The sequence below is a fragment of the Podarcis pityusensis genome (genome assembly GCF_964106645.2).
Source record: "Podarcis pityusensis genome assembly, chromosome: 2".
Lineage (NCBI taxonomy): Eukaryota > Metazoa > Chordata > Lepidosauria > Squamata > Lacertidae > Podarcis > Podarcis pityusensis.
This window is the reverse complement of record NC_138029.1, coordinates 127,841,548-127,861,927: the sequence shown is the minus strand read 5'-3', so window position 1 is coordinate 127,861,927 and position 20,380 is coordinate 127,841,548. Positions and strand designations below refer to the sequence as shown.

Sequence of the window (20,380 nt, the reverse complement as noted above, 5' to 3'; positions counted from 1 at the left end):
GGAGGGAAGAAGAGCCGATGGAGATAGGCGGTGCTAGGGCTCAGACAGCAACCAGAGCCCAAACACCGGGAGCAGTCAAAGCGCAAGTTCCTAGAAGGAACAGGAAGTGCTACATCTGCGACAGTGCCCAGCACATGGCTAAAGAGTGTCCCCAGAGGATCCAGAGGCACACTGCAGCCTCAGCAACAGTAAGGGGAGCAGATCCGCAGGAGCAACACCTGCAGGGAAACGATCAAGCCTGGTTGGAAGCAGAGGCACTGGGGCCCAGCCAGGCAAGTCAGTGAAGCAGTCCCCAGAGATTTTACAGCCCACAGATCCCCTCCCACCCAAACCAGTGGTGCAACTCACTGCATCGCTCCAGCTGCCAAATGGACTCACCCTGGAAGTTCCTATTACCATTGACTCTGGCAGTAATGCAGACTTTGTAGGAGTGGACTTTATCCGCCAACATCGCATAGCGCTCTTACCAGCCACGATGCCCCTGAACGTAGTCACGGTCGATGGCAGAGAGCTACTGGGAGGACAGGTGGCCCAACAAACACCCCCTATGGTGATGCAAATTGGGAATCACCGCGAAGTCATAAGCTTCAATGTCACCCACCTGTCGGATACACCTATAGTGTTGGGCATGAGTTGGCTGGATAGGCACAGCCCGGCATTGGCATGGTACCAGCGTCAGTTGACCTTCGGCTCCTCCTACTGTGCGGAACATTGCATCCAGCCCAGCCCGGAAGGAGAGGGGCAGGAGGATGAACCACAGCTACACCTAGGCATGGTGCAAGCAGTACCAAACAAGTACAAGGCGTTTTTGGAGGTCTTCTGCGAGAAAGAGGCGGACAAGCTGCCACCCCACAGGCCCTACGACTGCAAGATCGACCTCCTGCCGGGGGCGACGCTGCCTACTGGAAAGCTGTATTCCATGTCTGAAGACGAACTGCAAGAACTCAGGGAGTTCATAGATCACAACCTGAAGCGGGGATTCATCCGAGAATCCAAAGCAGTGGGGGGCAGTCCCGTGTTTTTCGTTAAGAAAAAGGACACGCCCAAAAAAAGGCTGATAGTTGATTATAGGCTCATAAATTCCAAGACAAAGCCCGCAGCTTTCCCCATGCCCAAGATTGACGACCTGCTCGCCACGGTGAGGAAGGGACAGATCTTCACCAAGTTGGATTTATGAGGAGCGTACAACCTTATACGCATGAGGGAGGGCGATGAGTGGAAGACGGCCATGTTTACACCTTTGGGCACCTATGAATATCGAGTTATGCCATTTGGTCTCCAAAACGGCTCTCACTGCTTCCAAGCTTTTATGCACCACGTGTTAGCGGGACTCCTCTACAAGAAGTGCGTCTGCTTCCTGGACGACATCCTGATTTTCTCGGAATCGCAGGAGGCTCACGAGAGCGACGTCAAGGAGGTCCTGCAGAGACTACGGGAGCACAGGCTTTACGCCAAGCTGGAGAAGTGCCAATTCGACATGACGGAGGTGGATTTCCTGGGCTACAAGCTGTCCGACAAGGGACTCGCCATGGATAGCGCCAAAGTCCGCTCGGTGTTGGACTGGAAAAGCCCACGCAATAGGAAGGAGGTCCAGAAGTTTGTCGGCTTCGCCAATTTCTATCGCAAGTTCATCAAGGGATTCGCGAAGGAGACGGCGGCCATCACGGACACCCTCAGCTCCAAAAAGAAAAAGTTCACCTGGACGGACCAGGCGGAGCAGTCTTTTCAGAAGCTCAAGCGTCTCTTTGCGTCCGAAGAACAGCTGCTGCACGTAAGCCCCAGCAAACCGATGAGGGTTGAAACGGACGCCTCAGACAGAGCGGTGGGGGCGGTCCTGTTGCAGCAAGCTCCGCAAGGGAACTGGAGGCCATGCGCATTCTACTCCAGGAAACTTAGCAAGTCGGAACAGAACTACACCATCTGGGACAGGGAGTTGCTGGCCATTCATGCAGCCTTCAAGGCGTGGCGGCACTTCCTCATCGGAGCCAAACACACAGTGCAGGTCCGCACGGACCATAAGAACCTGGAGTACTGGCGCACGGCACGGTTCCTGAACCAGAGACACATCCGCTGGGCGGAGTTCTTTGCGGATTTCGACTTCCGGATAGAATACATCCCGGGAGACAACAACGTCATGGCGGATGCACTATCCAGGAAGCCGCAGTATCTCGAGGAAGCGGCACCGGTAGCGGCCAAGCACATTTTTGCACCGAACGCGTGGGCATGCGCTTCAGCCACCGTAGACCTGGATGCGGTGCGTCGCGCGCTGCAGACGGACTCGTTCGCACAAGCCAAGATGGAGGAGGTGCAAAGAGGCACAGCGAAGGACGACGAGTTCCACATATGCGACGGACTGCTACTCCGCAAAGGGGCTCTCTACGTGCCGGGAGACGACCTCCGCGCAAAGGTTTGGCAGCAGTTACACGATGCGCCCAGCGCTGGGCATTTCGGCAAGGACAAGACAGCGGAACTAGTAGCCAGAGACTTTTGGTGGCCCAAGATGAGGGGAGAAGTCGCGGATTACGTCGCTCGGTGTGACACATGCCAGAGGGCCAAACCAGTACACAGGGCGCCGGCGGGACTGCTGGAACCGCTACCGACGCCGCTCGAACCATGGGAGAAAGTGGCCCTCGACTTTGTCACAGATCTGCCCAGCTCGCGAGGCAAAACAGCGGTTCTCGTGGTCGTAGACCTGTTCACCAAGATGGCGCACTTCATTCCTTGCGCGAAGGTGGCCACGGCGGAACAAACCGCCAAGCTGTTCATAGACCACGTGTTCAGAGTTCACGGACTGCCGAGGTCCATCCTATCCGACCGCGGGCGCCAATTCGTCTCGAGCTTCTGGCGGAAGCTGCTGGGCATCCTGAACGTCAAGATCAACTTAGCGTCGGCACGACACCCGCAAACCAACGGACAGGCGGAGAGGGTCAACGCCATCATGCAGCAGTACCTGCGATGCTACGCGAACCAACAACCCTCGACCTGGGTGGACTACCTACCGCTGGCCGAGTTTGCCTACAACAACATGAAGCACACGTCGACAGGGGTGACGCCGTTCTTCGCCAACAATGGGCGGCATCCCAGAACCTTCCCGGGTTTAGAGACGACGGGGGAGGGGGAGCCACAGGGGGCGGAGGCCTTTGCAGCGGAGTTACAGGAGGTCCACGAGCAACTTCGAAGGAACTTAGAACTAGCAAAACACGCCTACAAGATGCAGGCAGACAGGCACAGGAGAGTCGGGGAAGACATCCAGGTGGGGGACTGGGTCTGGTTAGCAGCCCAGGCAGTGCCGGCCAGTACGTTAGCTAAGAAAAAGCTTAGACACAAGCAGCTAGGGCCTTACCAAGTCGAGGCGCAGATCAATCCGGTGGCTTTCCGGTTGACGCTCCCGGAGGGTTCCAGAATGCACCCGGTCTTTCATAGGTCGGTGCTCACACCCTACAAGGAACCCCACAAGTTTCAAACCCCAAGGGCCGCACCAGACCCACTAAGCGGATCACCAACAGGGGGAGGGTCACGGAGGGCGGCACCACTCAACGAGGTCACGGAGATTTTGGACTCAAGATGGGGGGAAGAGGGAGTTGAATATCTCCTCGCCGAGGAAGGTACCCCGGCCAGCGCCAACAGGTGGGTACCGGACTATGCCTTGGAGGAGCGCTACCTCAAAGACGAGTTCCATGCACTCTTCCCACACAGACCTATGCCGGCAGATTATTTCGACGACTGGCTTTTCACACCCACACTTTCCGCCAGCACGTTCCAGGGGTTCTCATCAGAGGAGGAACCGGTGCCAGACACCAGCTCCCCAGAGGGATCGCTCTCGGGGTTTGGCGCGGACCGCTCTTATTGGTGGGACAATCAACCGGAAGTTGGGTGGAGCAGGGGAATCTTACACACGACCTCACCCGAGGAGACTGGGGGAGGGAAGGACATGGCCGTGTTGGGGGAGGATCCTGGTTTCGAGCACAGCTGCAGGGAAATGGAAGCAGACGAGTTCGACGTCAACGAGCCCATTACGGGCTGGCCGGATCCAGTTGACCCACTGCACACCAGGGGGAAAGAACGGTATCCCGCGCTCACCCCCGCAGTACTGGAGCACCCGGAACCCACACCCAAAGAGGGGGGAGGGGGGCTTCGAGGGGGGGATGGATGTCAGGGGCTCAGGGACTGAGCCACAGGGGAGAGAGGAAGTGGAGAGCGAGGGGGAGGAATCTGAGGGTAGCGGAGAACAGAATGACAGTGACTCGAGAGATTCCATAAGCCTCTCCAGTGAATCAGAAGACTCCCAGAAGGGGGCGCCGACGGCCAGGGAGAAGGGGGTCCCAGAGGGGACACACCAGAAGCAAGGGGCCAGCGGAGACTCCCAAAGTAGTAGCTGGAGATCAGGACCAGTTTCCCCACCGGAGCGCAGTGGGGGGGAAGAGGAGTCAGGTCTGGCCACGCCCCCGTCGGAGAGTGAGGGAATGGAGGGGAAGTCAGAGCCAGGCAGCACCCCTGGGGAAGAGAGTAGCGACAGGAGCAGTGTAGCAGTGAGGAGGAAGGTGTCGGGCTGCGCGCGCGCGCCAAGTTCAAATGTACAGGCGCGCGGGACTGCTGACAGCCCGGAGTGGGAACCAGGTCCTAAAGCCCGTCGAAGGCTGGGGGAGGACTCGGGAGACTCAGCGTCTGAAGAGTCTAGGAAGGGCGAGTCCTCGGCGGGCAAGAGGACCCAGAGGAGGAAAGAACAAAGGAAGAGGTGGAGCAAGGCTAGGGTCTTAAACTGGTGCCTGGGGGGAGGAGACTCAGACGGAGCTTCGGCGGTCTAGAGTTCGAGACGTAGAGCTGCACGCTGGGAATGTAAGAACGAAACAGAACTTAAATAAAGACTATTTCATATAACAACGACCTGGCGTTGGTCCTTTGTGAGCTGGGACCTAGGGCAGCTCTGACACCCAGGTTCATGGTTCTTACATTCCAGGTTCCTATGCAATATTTTTCTTTACAGCATTGGACTTTGCTTTCGCTTCCAGGCATATCTGCAACTGAGCATCCTTTTGGCTTTGGCCCAGCCGCTTCATCAGCTCTGTATCTACTTTTTTTTTTTTTAAAAAAAAGATATTTATTCAAATTTAACAAATACAGGAAAAAGAAATACAAACAATCATAGAATCATAGAATCATAGAGTTGGAAGAGACCACAAGGGCCATCGAGTCCAACCCCCTGCCAAGCAGGAACACCATCAGAGCACTCCTGACATATGGTTGTCAAGCCTCTGCTTAAAGACCTCCAAAGAAGGAGACTCCACCACACTCCTTGGCAGCAAATTCCACTGTCGAACAGCTCTTACTGTCAGGAAGTTCTTCCTAATGTTTAGGTGGAATCTTCTTTCTTGTAGTTTGGATCCATTGCTCCGTGTCCGCTTCTCTGGAGCAGCAGAAAACAACCTTTCTCCCTCCTCTATGTGACATCCTTTTATATATTTGAACATGGCTATCATATCACCCCTTAACCTCCTCTTCTCCAGGCTAAACATGCCCAGCACCCTTAGCCGTTCCTCATAAGGCATCGTTTCCAGGACTTTGACCATTTTGGTTGCCCTCCTCTGGACACGTTCCAGTTTGTCAATGTCCTTCTTGAACTGTGGTGCCCAGAACTGGACACAGTACTCCAGGTGAGGTCTGACCAGAGCAGAATACAGTGGCACTATTACTTCCCTTGATCTAGATGCTATACTCCTATTGATGCAGCCCAGAATTGCATTGGCTTTTTTAGCTGCCGCGTCACACTGTTGGCTCATGTCAAGTTTGTGGTCAACCAAGACTCCTAGATCCTTTTCACATGTACTGCTCTCAAGCCAGGTGCCACCCATCTTGTATTTGTGCCTCTCATTTTTTTTGCCCAAGTGCAATACTTTACATTTCTCCCTGTTAAAATTCATCTTGTTTGTTTTGGCCCAGTTCTCTAATCTGTCAAGGTCGTTTTGAAGTGTGATCCTGTCCTCTGGAGTGTTAGCCACCCCTCCCAATTTGGTGTCATCTGCAAATTTGATCAGGATGCCCTTGAGTCCATCATCCAAGTCGTTGATAAAGATGTTGAATAAGACCGGGCCCAAGACAGAACCCTGTGGCACCCCACTAGTCACTCTTCTCCAGGATGAAGAGGAACCATTGATGAGCACCCTTTGGGTTCGGTCAGTCAGCCAGTTACAAATCCACTGAGTGGTAGCATAGTCAAGACCGCATTTTACCAGCTTCTTTACAAGAATATCATGAGGCACCTTGTCAAATGCCTTGCTGAAATCAAGGTAGGCTACATCCACTGCGTTCCCTTCATCTACCAGGCTTGTAATTCTGTCAAAAAACGAGATCAGGTTAGTCTGACATGACTTATTTTTCAGAAATCCATGCTGACTGTTGGTGATCACAGCATTCCTTTCTAGGTGCTCACAGACTGTTTGCTTAATGATCTGCTCCAGAATCTTCCCTGGTATTGATGTCAGACTGGGCGGTAATTATTTGGGTCCTCTCTTTTCCCCTTTTTGAAAATAGGGACAACATTTGCCCTCCTCCAGTCTGCCGGGACTTTGCCTGTTCTCCAGGAATTCTCAAAGATGACTGCCAGTGGTTCTGAGATCACATCTGCCAGTTCTTTTAATACTCTTGGATGCAGTTCATCTGGCCCTGGAGACTTGAATACATCTAAACTAGCCAAGTATTCTTGTACTATCTCCTTAGTTATTCTGGGCTGTGTTTCCTTTGCTGAATCATTTGCTCCAAATTCTTCAGGTCGGGCATTGTTTTCTTTATCGGAGAAGACTGAGGCAAAGAAGGCATTGAGGAGTTCAGCCCTTTCTGTGTCCCCTGTTTGCATTTCACCATCTTCTCCTCTGAGTGACCCCACTGTTTCTTTGTTCTTCCTTTTGCTACGGACATACCCATAAAAGCCTTTTTTGTTGCTTTTAACCTCTCTAGCAAGCCTGAGTTCATTCTGTGCTTTAGCTTTTCTGACTTTGTGTCTACACATGCTGGCTATTTGTTTGAATTCCTCTTTGGTGGTTTCCCCCCTTTTCCATTTTTTGTACACATCCTTTTTTAATCTTAACTCAGTTAAAAGTTCTTTAGATAGCCACCCTGGCTTCTTTAGGCACCTTCCATGTTTCTGTCTCATTGGTATTGCCTGACGTTGTGCTTTTGGTATTGCCTGACGTTGTGTCCCTCTTAACAAACTCCCAGCCATCATGAACTCCCTTTCCTTTTAGTATTACTGTCCATGGGATCTCACCCAGCACTTCCCTAAGTTTTATGAAGTCAGCTTTCTTAAAGTCAAGAAATTGAGTCCTAGTATGCTTGGCTGCTCCTTTCCGCTGTATAGTAAACTTCAGAAGAGCATGATCACTCGCGCCTAATGATCCTTCCACTTCTACCCCACTAACCAGGTCATCAACATTGGTTAGGACCAGATCTAAAATGGCTGTTCCTCTTGTTGCTTCTCCCACTTTCTGGACAATGAAGTTGTCTGCAAGGCCAGTGAGGAATCTGTTTGACCTTATGCTCTTGGCTGAGTTTGACATCCAACAAATATCCGGGTAATTGAAGTCCCCCATTACTACTATCTCCCTTCCTTTTGCATGCTTGGCCATCTGTTCCAGGAAGGCATCATCTATGTCCTCCGTTTGGCTTGGGGATCTGTAGTAAACTCCCACAATGAGGTCACTGTTATTCTTCTCTCCCTTAATTTTGACCCAAATGCTCTCACTTTGGTTTTGAGGTTCTAAATCTTGGATCTCTTCACAGGTATACACATCCCTGACATATAACGCCACTCCTCCTCCTTTCTTGTCTGGTCTGTTTCTCTGAAATAGATTGTATCCCCCCATTATTACATTCCAATCGTGGGACTTATCCCACCAGGTTTCAGTGATGCCTATTATGTCATATTTAGTTTGCTGTACCAAGAGCTCAAGCTCATCTTGTTTATTTCCCATGCTTTGCGCATTAGTGTACAGACATTGAAGTCCATTAATCCTTCCCCCGTGACTCTTATTTAAGGATTTTTTCCTCCCACCACTAGGTCTGTGTGCTGTTTGCTCCATTTGGTCTATGACATTTGGATGATCATCTTCATCAATTGATAGACTCCTACCTTCAGGAGCACTGTCTCCCTCCCCCACATTAGTCAGTTTAAAGCCCTCCTGATGAGGTTTCTGAGATTTTTGGCAAAAACATTTCTCCCAACCGTTGTGAGGTGCAGCCCATCGCTTGCCAGAAGTCCATCTTCAAGAAACTGCAGTCCGTGATCTAAGAATCCAAACCGTTCCTGTTTACACCATTTGCGAAGCCAGCTGTTCACTTCCACTATTTTCCCCTCTCTCCCTGGACCACGTCGTTCAACTGGGAGGACAGATGAGATCACAATTTGTGCATTTAATTGCTTCAACTTCCTGCCCAGAGCCTCGTAGTCTCTTTTGATCTTCTGGAGGCTATTGCTTGCAGTGTCATTGGTTCCCACATGAACCAAGAGGAAGGGGTATTTGTCAGTGGGTTTTATGATTCTTTGCAGTCGCTCAGTTACATCTTGGATCTTAGCCCCGGGGAGACAGCACACTTCCCGAGACATCTTGTCAGGCCCACAGATCACTGCTTCTGTTCCCCTCAGTAGGGAATCCCCTATCACCACTACACGCCTCCTCTTAGGTTTGGTCGGGGTTCTTCCGTGAGCTGTCCGCTCCAAGGTCGCCTGCACATTCCCTGAGGACTGACTTTGCTGTTCGTCTTCATATACCTGATCAACTGTAATGAGGGAGAGATCCTCAAATGGAGTCTGCTCTTCGTCTTCCATGCTAGGGGAGAGGACCTCAAAGCGATTGTGTATTTCTAAACAATCAGAGCAAACCCTGGGCCTCCTACTTCTTTGAGTCACGTTTTTCCATATATCTGGCTCCTGTGTTGGTGAACTAGCGTCCTTCTCAGGGGAGTCCCCCGTCTCCTCCTTGGTGGAAACGGTGTGCTCTGTTGCTTCCAAGAACAGCTCCAGCTCTCTAATTCTTTGTAGTGTAGCTACAAAGGTTACAATACAAAATAAAAAGGTTACAATACAAAATAAAAAATAAAAAAGGAAAACATTTTACAAACAAAAACATTTAAAAAGAAAAAGAAAAAAAACCCTATTTTCATATCCTTATCTTTCATTTGCTTATTTCCTTGACTTCCTCGCACCTCCCTTTTCGTGTTCTAGTTCAATTAGTTGTTTCAGCAAGTCCTTTCCCTCTTTCTCGAAATTAATTCCATAATTCATCTTAACACAATTTAACTTTAAATTTTACCCCTTTACCTATAGTCAATCTATTCTTACTTAATTCTTAATAACATTTCAACTAAAACCAATTAAATTCAATCCAACATCATTCTAACATTCATTAACTTTGCAATATTTCTGTAAATAGTCTTTAAATTTCTTCCAATCTTCTTCCACCAACTCTTCTCCCTGGTCTCAGATTCTGCCAGTCATCTCCGCCAATTCCATATAGTCCATCACCTTCATCTGCCATTCTTCCAGGGTGGGTAGGTCTTGTGTCTTCCAATACTTTGCAATAAGTATTCTCGCTGCTGTTGTAGCATACATAAAGAAAGTTCTATCCTTCTTTAGCACCAATTGGCCGACAATGCCCAGGAGAAAGGCCTCTGGTTTCTTCAGAAAGGTATATTTAAATACCTTTTTCATTTCATTATATATCATCTCTCAGAAAGCCTTAATCCTTGGGCACGTCCGCCAAAGGTGAAAGAATGTACCTTCAGTTTCTTTACATTTCAAACACTTATTATCGGGCAAATGATAGATTTTTGCAAGCTTGACTGGTGTCATGTACCACCTGTATATCATTTTCATAATATTCTCTCTTAAGGCATTACATGCCGTAAACTTCATACATGTGGTCCATAACTTTTTCCAGTCAGCCATCATAATGTTGTGTCCAACATCTTGTGCCCATTTAATCATAGAAGATTTCACCATTTCATCCTGAGTATTCCATTTCAACAGCAAGTTATACATTCTTGACAAATTCTTAGTATTGGGATCTAACAATTCTGTTTCCAATTTTGATTCAAAAATCAAAAAAAATCAGCTCAGAATCTACTTGTCCTTGTCCTCCGCTCTTCCCCAGTAGCATGTTGGACGCCTTCCGACCTGAGGGGCTCATCTTCCAGCGTCATCACTTTTATATGCCTGTTGTCTTTGTCCATGGAGTTTTCTTGGCAGGGCTACTGGAGTGGCTTGCCGGTTCCTGCTCCAGGTGGATCACGTTTGGTCAAAACTCTCCACTATATCCTGTCCATCTTGGGTGGCCCTGCACAGCTTAGCTCATAGCGTCTCTGAGTTATTCAAGCCCCTTCGTCACAACAAGGCAGTGAAAGTGGCCCAATTCAATTCCATATTTTTCTTTTTCCCAGTTATTGCTCCTTGAGGTGAAATCCACCAGGGGGTTTTAGGTTCTAACACCACTTTATGTTTTTGCCATACTCTATATATCAATTTTCTTATTATATGATTCAAAATTGATTTCTTTCCATGTTTTAATATAATTGTCTTTAAATAGATTGGTGTTTTCATTTGTCAGCCAGATTCCCAAATACTTAGTTTTATTTACTGTTTCCAATCCTGATATTTTCTTTAGTTCTTCTTTTTCCTGTGTTGACATATTTTTTGCTAGCATACTAGTCTTATTTTTATTTAATTTAAATCCTGCCACTTCCAAATTTAAGGATTTTCCCTATTATTTTTGGTATGCTTTCCTCGAGATTTTCAGTAGTTTGAATTAAATTGTCTCCAAAGGCCTTCATCTTCTGCGACTTCTTCCCCATTGTTAGACCTTTTATGCCTTGGTCACTCCTTGTTGTCATTGCTAAGAATTCTAGTACCGTAATAAAAAGTAGAGGCGAAAGGGGGCAGCCTTGCCTGGTCCCCTTACTTATTTTACTTCTCTTATTTCACTATTTAGTATCAATTTGGCTCTCTGATTTCAATATATTGCCTCAACACTCCTAATAATATTTTCTCCAAGTCCTGTTTTTTCTGTATTTTTTTCCATGAATGTAATGGTTCTAGGGGTTGCTCGTGCGTAAGCCGGTGCTTATCTCCCTGGCTGGGTGCAAACACCTGGCTGGGTTGCCTAAATGAACCTTTTCTGTCCGGACAGCCACTTACCCGTGGCTGACTCAATCGCTGGCAGAATCCGTCAGTGGGTGTTTCTTAAACTTCTTCCAGCAAAGAAGCTCTTTGACGCCTAGTCTCCTCCTACTCTCTCTGCGTGGAAGCCTTCTGCGCAAGGAGGGCGTGGGCAACGGAGGACCCCTACTCTCCCCGCTGGTCCCAGGCAAGGAGTCATGGGACCGCCTCGCCGCTTCCCCCATCTGCCCCACTTCTTCACTGGTGCTACGCTGATTCTCTTCCCCAGAAGATGGGCTGCTTCTCCCGATCCCTGGACGCTCTCTGGAATCCCTCTGGCTTTTGCTCTCTCCCTCCAGCACTGATGGCAGTTCCCTGACAATGAAGCTCCAAGATATGTTGTCGAAGACCTTCTCCATGTCTATCAGCATCAAAATGGCTTTTTTATCTGATCTTGCTTCTAAATATTCTAAAATATCAATTATGTTTCTCATTTTATTGTGCATGTGTCTGCCTGGTAAGAAGCCAGCCTGATCTCTGTGTATTATTTCATTCAATACTTTTTTTTTAATCTGTTGGCTAGGATGTTAGCAAATATTTTATAATCATTATTGAACAATGATATAGGTCTATAATTTTTGATTAGTGTTGGATCTGCTCCTTGTTTGGGTATCAGTGTGATAAATGCTTCTTCCCATGATTTTGGTATTCTTCCTTCTTTTAAAATTCCGTTCAGTACTGTTTCATTGGTTCTGATAATATATCTTCTAACTTCTTATGAAATGCCGCCAGTAATCCATCCGTACCTGGGGACTTTCCTATCTTTGCTCTTGAGATTGATTGCTGCACCTCCATCATCGCTGTTGGTAGATTTAGTTGTTCTATTTTCCAATCTGCTATTGTCGGGAGTCTATTTTGTGCTATGTATCTTTCCATTTCCTCGTGGTCTTCTTCTTTTGCACGGTAAAACTTCCTATAGTAATTTAATTTTTCTTTGCATATTTCTTTAGGATCTTCAATTATTTTTCATTTCGCTATTACTCTCTCTTCTTATTTTTTCTTTAATTGCCATGCAAGTAGCCTACCTGATGTTTTGGAACCACTGGAGAGGTATAGAAATGGGGCTTCTGTTGGGAAGGGGCTGCCCCATTTGTGCTTCTCCAGGGGCAGGAGAATATCTAGGGCAGGAGAATCCCTGCAGGGCCTCTGAGACTTCCTTTCCTTCTTCCTCTCTCCCAGGACCCTCCAGCTCGTTCTGGCTCCTTGTCTCCTCAGGAAAGATAAAAGGGACGGATTCTGCAAACCTAGTGAGGATGGAAGGGGGAAGATGGACGGTTGACCTGGTCAGGTTGTCTCCTGCGTCCCTCCTCTCAACCTCTGAGCGTTCCCTCCCAGGGACCTCCGAGAGATCTGGTGAGTCCCAGGGGAGGGAAGATGGGGACCTAGATGGATGGAGCCAGAGAGGAATTGGGGTGGGGGGGCAGGCAGGCGGATGGAGATGGAGAAGGGGAGCACCTTTTTGGGCTCCTCCACCTGCCTGCCTGCCTGCTCCTTTGTCATCTGCAGGCAATTTGAGCTAGGAATAGATCACAGCTCCCCGGCCACCACAGCTCAAAAGGTCTAAAACCAGTTCTGTGATCTGAATGCCCTACCAATGTCAGACAACTCACTGATCCTGCTTTGCAGTTTGAATGCAGATGGGGCCTCTGTGTGTTGTCTTTTTCTTTTTGGAATAACTTCTTATTTGCTTTTAAAAACAAGGAACATAGGACTAATAAATGATACAGATATGTAGACTAAGTCTTCGCGTGCCATTTGCATATCAGAAATAGCAGAATAAATTTGCAGGAATGGCTATATATCTATATATATCTGGGTTCATGAATTGGTTTGAACTGAGTTATAGTCACTTTTCCTCTTCTGTTGCTAACAAAACAATACAGTCTCCTCATGGACATGGGAGGGGGGTTCAAAGTGAATAAAGTGCTTTACGTATAAATTTAAATTTAGACCAACCAGATTGAGGCAGCAGCTGATGGGGAGTGTTCAGGTGAAGGTGTTGCTGTTTGTTTCACAGACGAGACGTGGACGTTCCATACATACCTGTATGTGATGAACTTCAACTCTTTGGCTGGAGACCAACAGCGTCTGGGATTCTAACACCCCCCACCGTGAACCCAGAATGGAGGGATATCAACTGTTTCCTCTGTGAATGTTCTGCGTCTAGTCATGCCTTTTAAAACAGTGACCAGGCTTCTCTGAACCACCCAGGCCTTCTTAAATGCCGGCTTCAGAGTTTTTGGGGAAGTTGATGTAAATTCTGTCAGGCGTGTTGTTTTTGCTTCCGTTTGCATTTGATTGACCAAAGAGATGACTGACCTTGGAGATGGAGTGCATTCCAGGATTCCAGAACAAAATCCATTCCAGATAAAAGCCAAGCAATATGTCAGTAAATACCAGCCAACAAAGGCAGTGAAAACTATAGAGAGGCCCCACATCTAACTATTTTTAGTTCTTCCTCTATCACAAGCATTAATTAACTTGGTTCAATGATCTGGAGCTCCATTTCTTCCTGAGGCTCTAATTCGCTTCTCTCTTCATTGCAGATGGAGATGAACTGGAAGGGAAGAACAAGGGGGAGCACAACAGAATCCACATAGTGGAGAAGTCATATAAACATTCAGAGTGTGGAGAGAACATCCGTCAGAGCTCCCAGGACACCTCCCGTCAAAGAAAGAGCTTCGTTCAGAGGGATAGCCTCACTTCACACAAAAGAGGACAGAGCAGGGAGAAATTGTATCAGTGCAGAGAATGTGGAAAGAGCTTCAGTAACCGCCGGAATCTCACTTTCCATCAAAGAATTCATACCGGGGAGAAACCCTATCAGTGCTTTGAATGTGGGAAAAGCTTCAGAAAGAGCTCCCATCTCACTTCCCATCAAAGAATTCATACAGGGGAGAAACCCTATCAGTGCTTGGAATGTGGAAAGAGCTTCACTGATAGCTCCAGTCTCACTTCCCATCGCAGAATTCATACAGGAGAAAAACCCTATCAGTGCTTGGAATGTGGGAAGAGCTTCAGTCAAAGCAGCTCTCTCACTTACCATCACAGAATTCATACAGGAGAGAAACCCTTTCAGTGCTTCGAATGCGGGAAGAGCTTCAGGGAGGGGGCCAAGCTCACTTTGTATCAAAGAACTCATAAAGGGGAGAAACTCTATCAGTGCTTCAAATGCGGGAAGAACTTCAGTCAGAAGGTGAATCTCACTTCCCATCAAATAATTCATACAGGGGAGAAACCGTATCACTGCTTGGAATGTGGAAAGAGTTTCAGTCAGAAGGTGAATCTCACTTCCCATCAAATAATTCATACAGGGGAGAAACCCTATCAGTGCTTGGAATGTGGAAAGAGCTTCAATCAGAAGTATAGTCTCACTTCCCATCAAAGAATTCATACAGGGGAGAAACCCTATCAGTGCTTGCAATGTGGGAAGAGCTTCAGTCAGAGCTCCCATCTCACTTCCCATCACAGAATTCATACAGGAGAGAAACCCTTTCAGTGTTTCGAATGCGGGAAGAGCTTCAGGGAGGGGGCCCAGCTCACTTTGCATCAAAGAACTCATAAAGGGGAGAAACCCTATCAGTGCTTGGAATGTGGAAAGAGCTTCAGTCAGAAGGCGAATCTCACTTCCCATCACAGAATTCATACAGGAGAGAAACCCTTTCAGTGTTTCGAATGCGGGAAGAGCTTCAGGGAGGGGGCCCAGCTCACTTTGCATCAAAGAACTCATAAAGGGGAGAAACCCTATCAGTGCTTGGAATGTGGAAAGAGCTTCAGTCAGAAGGCGAATCTCACTTCCCATCGAAGAATTCACACAGGGGAAAAACCCTTTCAGTGCTTGGAATGTGGAAAGAGCTTCAGTCAGAGGGCCCATCTTACTTCCCATCGCAGAATTCATACAGGGGAGAAACCCTATCAGTGCTTGGAATGTGGAAAGAGCTTTCATCTCAAGCACAGTCTGACCTCCCATCAAAGAATTCATACAGGGCAGAAACCCTATCAGTGTTTCGAATGTGGAAGGAGCTTCACTGATAGCTCCCATCTCACTTCCCATCACAGAATTCATACAGGGGAGAAACCTTTTCATTGCCATGAGTGTGGAAAGAGCTTTCGTCACAATTGCAGTCTCACTTTCCATCAAAGAACTCATACAAGTCAGAAAGTATAAGTGCTTCAAATGTGGGAAGAGCTTCAGTTAAGTCTGTGGGAATGTTCAGGGATGCAGGAGAGGATATATTGCTTGATTATATCCTTTCCAACTTGTATTAACAAATTCTACAATTTAGCAGAGTAACATTCCCCTTTTTAAACTTGTGCAGCGGATGCGTTTGCTCACGCTCGCTAAAGCCTCTACGTTTCGTTGGCAATATTCCCCTTTAGTACCTCATAAAAAGATAGACATGGCACAGTCTTCTATAAAAGTATAAAAAAGTTTACTCACTCACATTCTGTTCACAAATGGATCCCAGAAGGCAGACTTAAGTTAGAGAAGTAATATACCTAGAAACTATCCCATAAGGAGACATACCTTTTGTCCTCTTTCGGCTGGAAGCCGAGAGAGCATCTTAGGCTAAGCAGATGTTGGTTCTTCAGCAAATGTGGTCAGAGAGAGAGATGGCTGACCACTCCTGCTCTTTAGTTGCCTGGGCAGGTGAGGACACGTCCACCTCTAGTCACATGCAGAGGCAGCCTAGGAGAAACAGGAAGTTCCAACTGGCTGGTCCAAACATCCCCTTTTATGTATGTTATGATGCTTTACTGAGAAATGATTTGATTGTAAATAAAGCTCAGAAGACCCTAAAGGACTATTTTGAGTTGAACCTGAATCCCGGAATTGAAGCAAGGGTCGTATGGGATGCAAGTAAAGCTATAATGCGAGGTTTTCGGATTCAACAGAATTCTATCAGGAAAAAAGCACAGAATGAGTAAAAGGAAAAAATTCTGTCTCAACTGAAAGGGAAAGAGAAAAAACTGAGATGTAACCCCAAAAAATCAACAGATTGAAAAGGGAATTAAAGCGTTACAATTTCAGTATTCACAAATAGTAAACTAATAAATTGAATGGAAAGTTAAATTGATGAAACAAAAGACTTTTGAATCGGCAAATAAATGTGGAAAATTATTGGCTTGGCAATGAAAAAGAGACAGAAGGAGAGTACAATAATCAATATTATGGAGAATGGCAAGAATATTGAGAACCCAGCAGAGATTAGAAAATGCTTTCACAAGTACTACAAGCAGCTTTTAAAAAAGAAAAAGAAGAAAATGAAAAAATGGAAGAGTTTTTGGACAAAAATGGATTGCATAAAATTCCAGCGGACAAAATAGAATCATAGAATCATAGAATCATAGAGTTGGAAGAGACCACAAGGGCCATCGAGTCCAACCCCCTGCCAAGCAGGAAACACCATCAGAGCACTCCTGACATATGGTTGTCAAGCCTCTGCTTAAAGACCTCCAAAGAAGGAGGCTCCACCACACTCCTTGGCAGCAAATTCCACTGTCGAACAGCTCTTACTGTCAGGACGTTCTTCCTAATGTTTAGGTGGAATCTTCTTTCTTGTAGTTTGGCTCCATTGCTCCGTGTCCGCTTCTCTGGAGCAGCAGAAAACAACCTTTCTCCCTCCTCTATGTGACATCCTTTTATATATTTGAACATGGCTATCATATCACCCCTTAACCTCCTCTTCTCCAGGCTAAACATGCCCAGCACCCTTAGCCGTTCCTCATAAGGCATCGTTTCCAGGCCTTTGACCATTTTGGTTGCCCTCCTCTGGACACGTTCCAGTTTGTCAGTGTCCTCCTTGAATTGTGGTGCCCAGAACTGGACACAGTACTCCAGGTGAGGTCTGACCAGAGCAGCATACAGTGGCACTATTACTTCCCTTGATCTAGATGCTATACTCCTATTGATGCAGCCCAGAATTGCATTGGCTTTTTTAGCTGCCGCGTCACACTGTTGGCTCATGTCAAGTTTGTGGTCAACCAAGACTCCAAGATCCTTTTCACATGTACTGCTCTCAAGCCAGGTGTCACCCATCTTGTATTTGTGCCTCTCATTTTTTTTGCCCAAGTGCAATACTTTACATTTCTCCCTGTTAAAATTCATCTTGTTTGTTTTGGCCCAGTTCTCTAATCTGTCAAGGTCGTTTTGAAGTGTGATCCTGTCCTCTGGGGTGTTAGCCACCCCTCCCAGTTTGGTGTCATCTGCAAATTTGATCAGGATGCCCTTGAGTCCATCATCCAAGTCGTTGATAAAGATGTTGAATAAGACCGGGCCCAAGACAGAACCCTGTGGCACCCCACTAGCCACTCTTCTCCAGGATGAAGAGGAACCATTGATGAGCATCCTTTGGGTTCGGTCAGTCAGCCAGTTACAAATCCACTGAGTGGTAGCATAGTCAGAATCTACTAAAAGAACCTACTAAATGAACTGTTTACAAGACAAGAAGTTGAAGTGGCAACTGACCAAATGAAAATAGGCAAAGCACCAGGACCTGATGGTTTAACATCCATATATTATAAAATATTTAAGGATTGGCTGATACAACCATTGATGGATGTTTGTAACAAGATTTTACAGGGGGACAAAGCACCTGGGTCCTGGAAAGAGGCATTCATCACTCTGATACCCAAACCAGATACAGGTAGAGCTCAAGTAAAGAATTACTAATTTCTTTATTGAATGTCAATTATAAAATATTTGCAAACATTTTGGCTACAAGATTGAAGAAGGTTTTGAATAAGCACATACATAAAGATCAATCAGGTTTTTAACCTGAGAGGCATACGAAAGATAATACAGTGCGGGGGAAAGAAAATTCACAAAGGTTTTGAGAACCACATTTTCCGAGGTCTCTTAATTGAAGTATGGGTTAGGGGCTTTGAAAAGACTCAATATGGAGGCCAAATGGCCGAAATATTGGGAGATATTAGAACAAGAAAGAGATAAATTGAAATTGCAGAGTTTTGAGAAACTAAAAGATAAAGTGCGAGATTGGTTTCATTATCATCAAATTAGAGAGGCCTATAATTTGGACAAAAAAATGGGCTTACAGGTGGAAAAATCAAAATTGGAAACGGAACTGTTAGAACCTAAAACTAAGATACTATCAAGAATGTATAATTTGCTGTTAAAATGGAATACACAGGATGAAACGGTTAAATCGGCTATGATTAAATGGGCACAAGACATTGGCCATAACATTATGTTTGCTGACTGGGAAAAGTTGTGGACCACCGGTATGAAATTTATGGCATGCAATGCCCTAAGAGAGAATATTATGAAAATGATTTATAGGTGGTACATGACCCCAGTCAAGGTTGCTAAAATTTATCACTTGCCTGATAACAAATGTTGGAAATGTAAAGAAACTGAGGGTACATTCTTTCACCTTTGGTGTACGTGCCCAAAGATTAAGGCTTTCTGGGAAATGATATATAATGAACTGAAAAAGGTATTTAAATATACCTTCCTTAAGAAACCAGAGGCCTTTCTCCTGGGCATAGTCGGCCAATTGGTGCCAAAGAAAGATAGAACATTTTTTATGTATGCAACTACAGCAGCAAGAATACTCATTGCAAAGCACTGGAAGACACAAGATTTGCCCACCTTGGAAGAATGGCAGATACAAGTGATAGACTATATGGAGGTGGCAGAAATGACTGGCAGAATCCGAGACCTGGGAGAAGAGTCGGTGGAAGAGGATTGGAAGAAGTTTAAAGACTACCTGCAGAAATACTGCAAAATTTATGAATGTTAAAATGATGTTGGATATAAAAATAATATGGCATTAGTGATAAAGTTAAAAAGAGTATGCAAAAATGATTTAAAAAATGGGTGAAAGACTAGAGATATATTATGTCAAACTTAAACAATATGGTACAAGTGATTAAGTTATAAGGAATAGGTAAGAATTGAACTAAAAAGATAAGAAAGATCGGTGACATAATAGGTTGAACTATATAATTATTAATGAGATTTGAAAGAGGGTAAGGATTTGCTGAATCTGACTGGGTAAAGGGGGAACACAAAAAAGGGAGATGCGAGGAAGTCAAGAAAGAGGGTAAAATAAGTACAAAACTAAAAATTGGATTTTTTCTTTTTTATGTTTTTTATTATCTTTTTTTATGTATTTTTTCTTTTTTGTACTTTTTTGTATTGTTTCGGCTATGTTTGTTTTTCTGTTTTTTTATTGTATGTATCTATTTGTTTTCTTTGTGTAAAACCTTAATAAATATTTTATAAAAAAATAATAATAATTGAAGTATGGGTTAGGTATAAAAACCTATTAGAACCAAGAACTCCTCAGTGGTTATCCCCATTAGAGGTTATGAGTGTAAAGAAAATCAACATGAGAGGTAAATGGATTACATATGGAGATGCGATAATCAAAGGAGGAGGAAAATGGAAATTGAAACCATATGAACAAGTTAAAGAATGTTGTCAGGGGTTCAGGGACAGAGGCACAGGGGAGGGAGGAGACGGAGAGTGATGGGGAAGAATCCCAGGACAGCGAGGAAGAGGATGACAATGACTCGAGGGATTCCACGAGTCTTTCAAGTGAATCGGAGGATTCCCAGAAGGGGGCGCCTGTGGTCAGGCCAAGGGGAGTCACAGGGGGGACTCGTCAGGAGCAGGGGACCAGCAGGGGATCCCAAAGTGGGAGCTGGGAGTCGGGACCGGCTTCCCCGCCAGAGCGCAGTGAAGGGGGTGGAGATTCCAGTGTGACAGGGGAAGCAGCTCCGACAGCAGAGAAGGGGGGAAGATCGGAGCAAGACGTCCTCCCGGAAGGGGAGGGGAGTAGTGCAGGGAGTAGTGTAACTGTCAAGAGGAAGGTTAGAGGTTGCGAACGCGTGCCAAGTTCAAATGTGGAGGCGCGCGGAAGAACAGGGAGCCCAGAGGAGGAGCCAGGTCCCAAAGCCCGCAGGAGGGGGGAAGAGCTGTCTGGGGATTCCGCGTCAGGGGAATCCAGGAGGGGCGAAACCCCAGGGGGCAGGAAGACCCTGTGGAAAAGGAAAGAAAGGAAGAGGTGGAGCAGCACAAGCCTCTTAAACTGGTGCAGGGGAGGGACTGACTCAGAGGGGACTTCAGCGGTCTAAGCGTAACAGACGTGGGGCTGCGCGCCTCGGCTGTGGAGCGAACAATGAACTTCAATAAACATCTTTGTATATAAA

General features: G+C 46.4%; 1 protein-coding gene and 1 long non-coding RNA gene across 2 annotated transcripts in view; both read left to right on the top strand.

Annotated features, from left to right (window-relative positions):
• LOC308466079 (uncharacterized protein) overlaps positions 1-16,638 on the top strand; it is a 25,652-nt gene extending 9,014 nt beyond the window's left edge. Inside the window, exons 3-4 of the mRNA XM_080986611.1 lie at positions 12,419-12,556; positions 13,750-16,638. Of these exons, the coding sequence (XP_080842737.1) occupies positions 12,457-12,556; positions 13,750-15,371 (1,722 nt within the window). The 5' untranslated portion in view covers positions 12,419-12,456 and the 3' untranslated portion in view covers positions 15,372-16,638. The remainder of the gene's footprint in view (positions 1-12,418; positions 12,557-13,749) is intronic.
• Positions 1-20,380, top strand: part of LOC308466342 — a 26,944-nt gene extending 6,564 nt beyond the window's left edge. Inside the window, exon 2 of the long non-coding RNA XR_013980778.1 lies at positions 19,643-20,380. This is a non-coding gene — a long non-coding RNA (uncharacterized lncRNA). The remainder of the gene's footprint in view (positions 1-19,642) is intronic.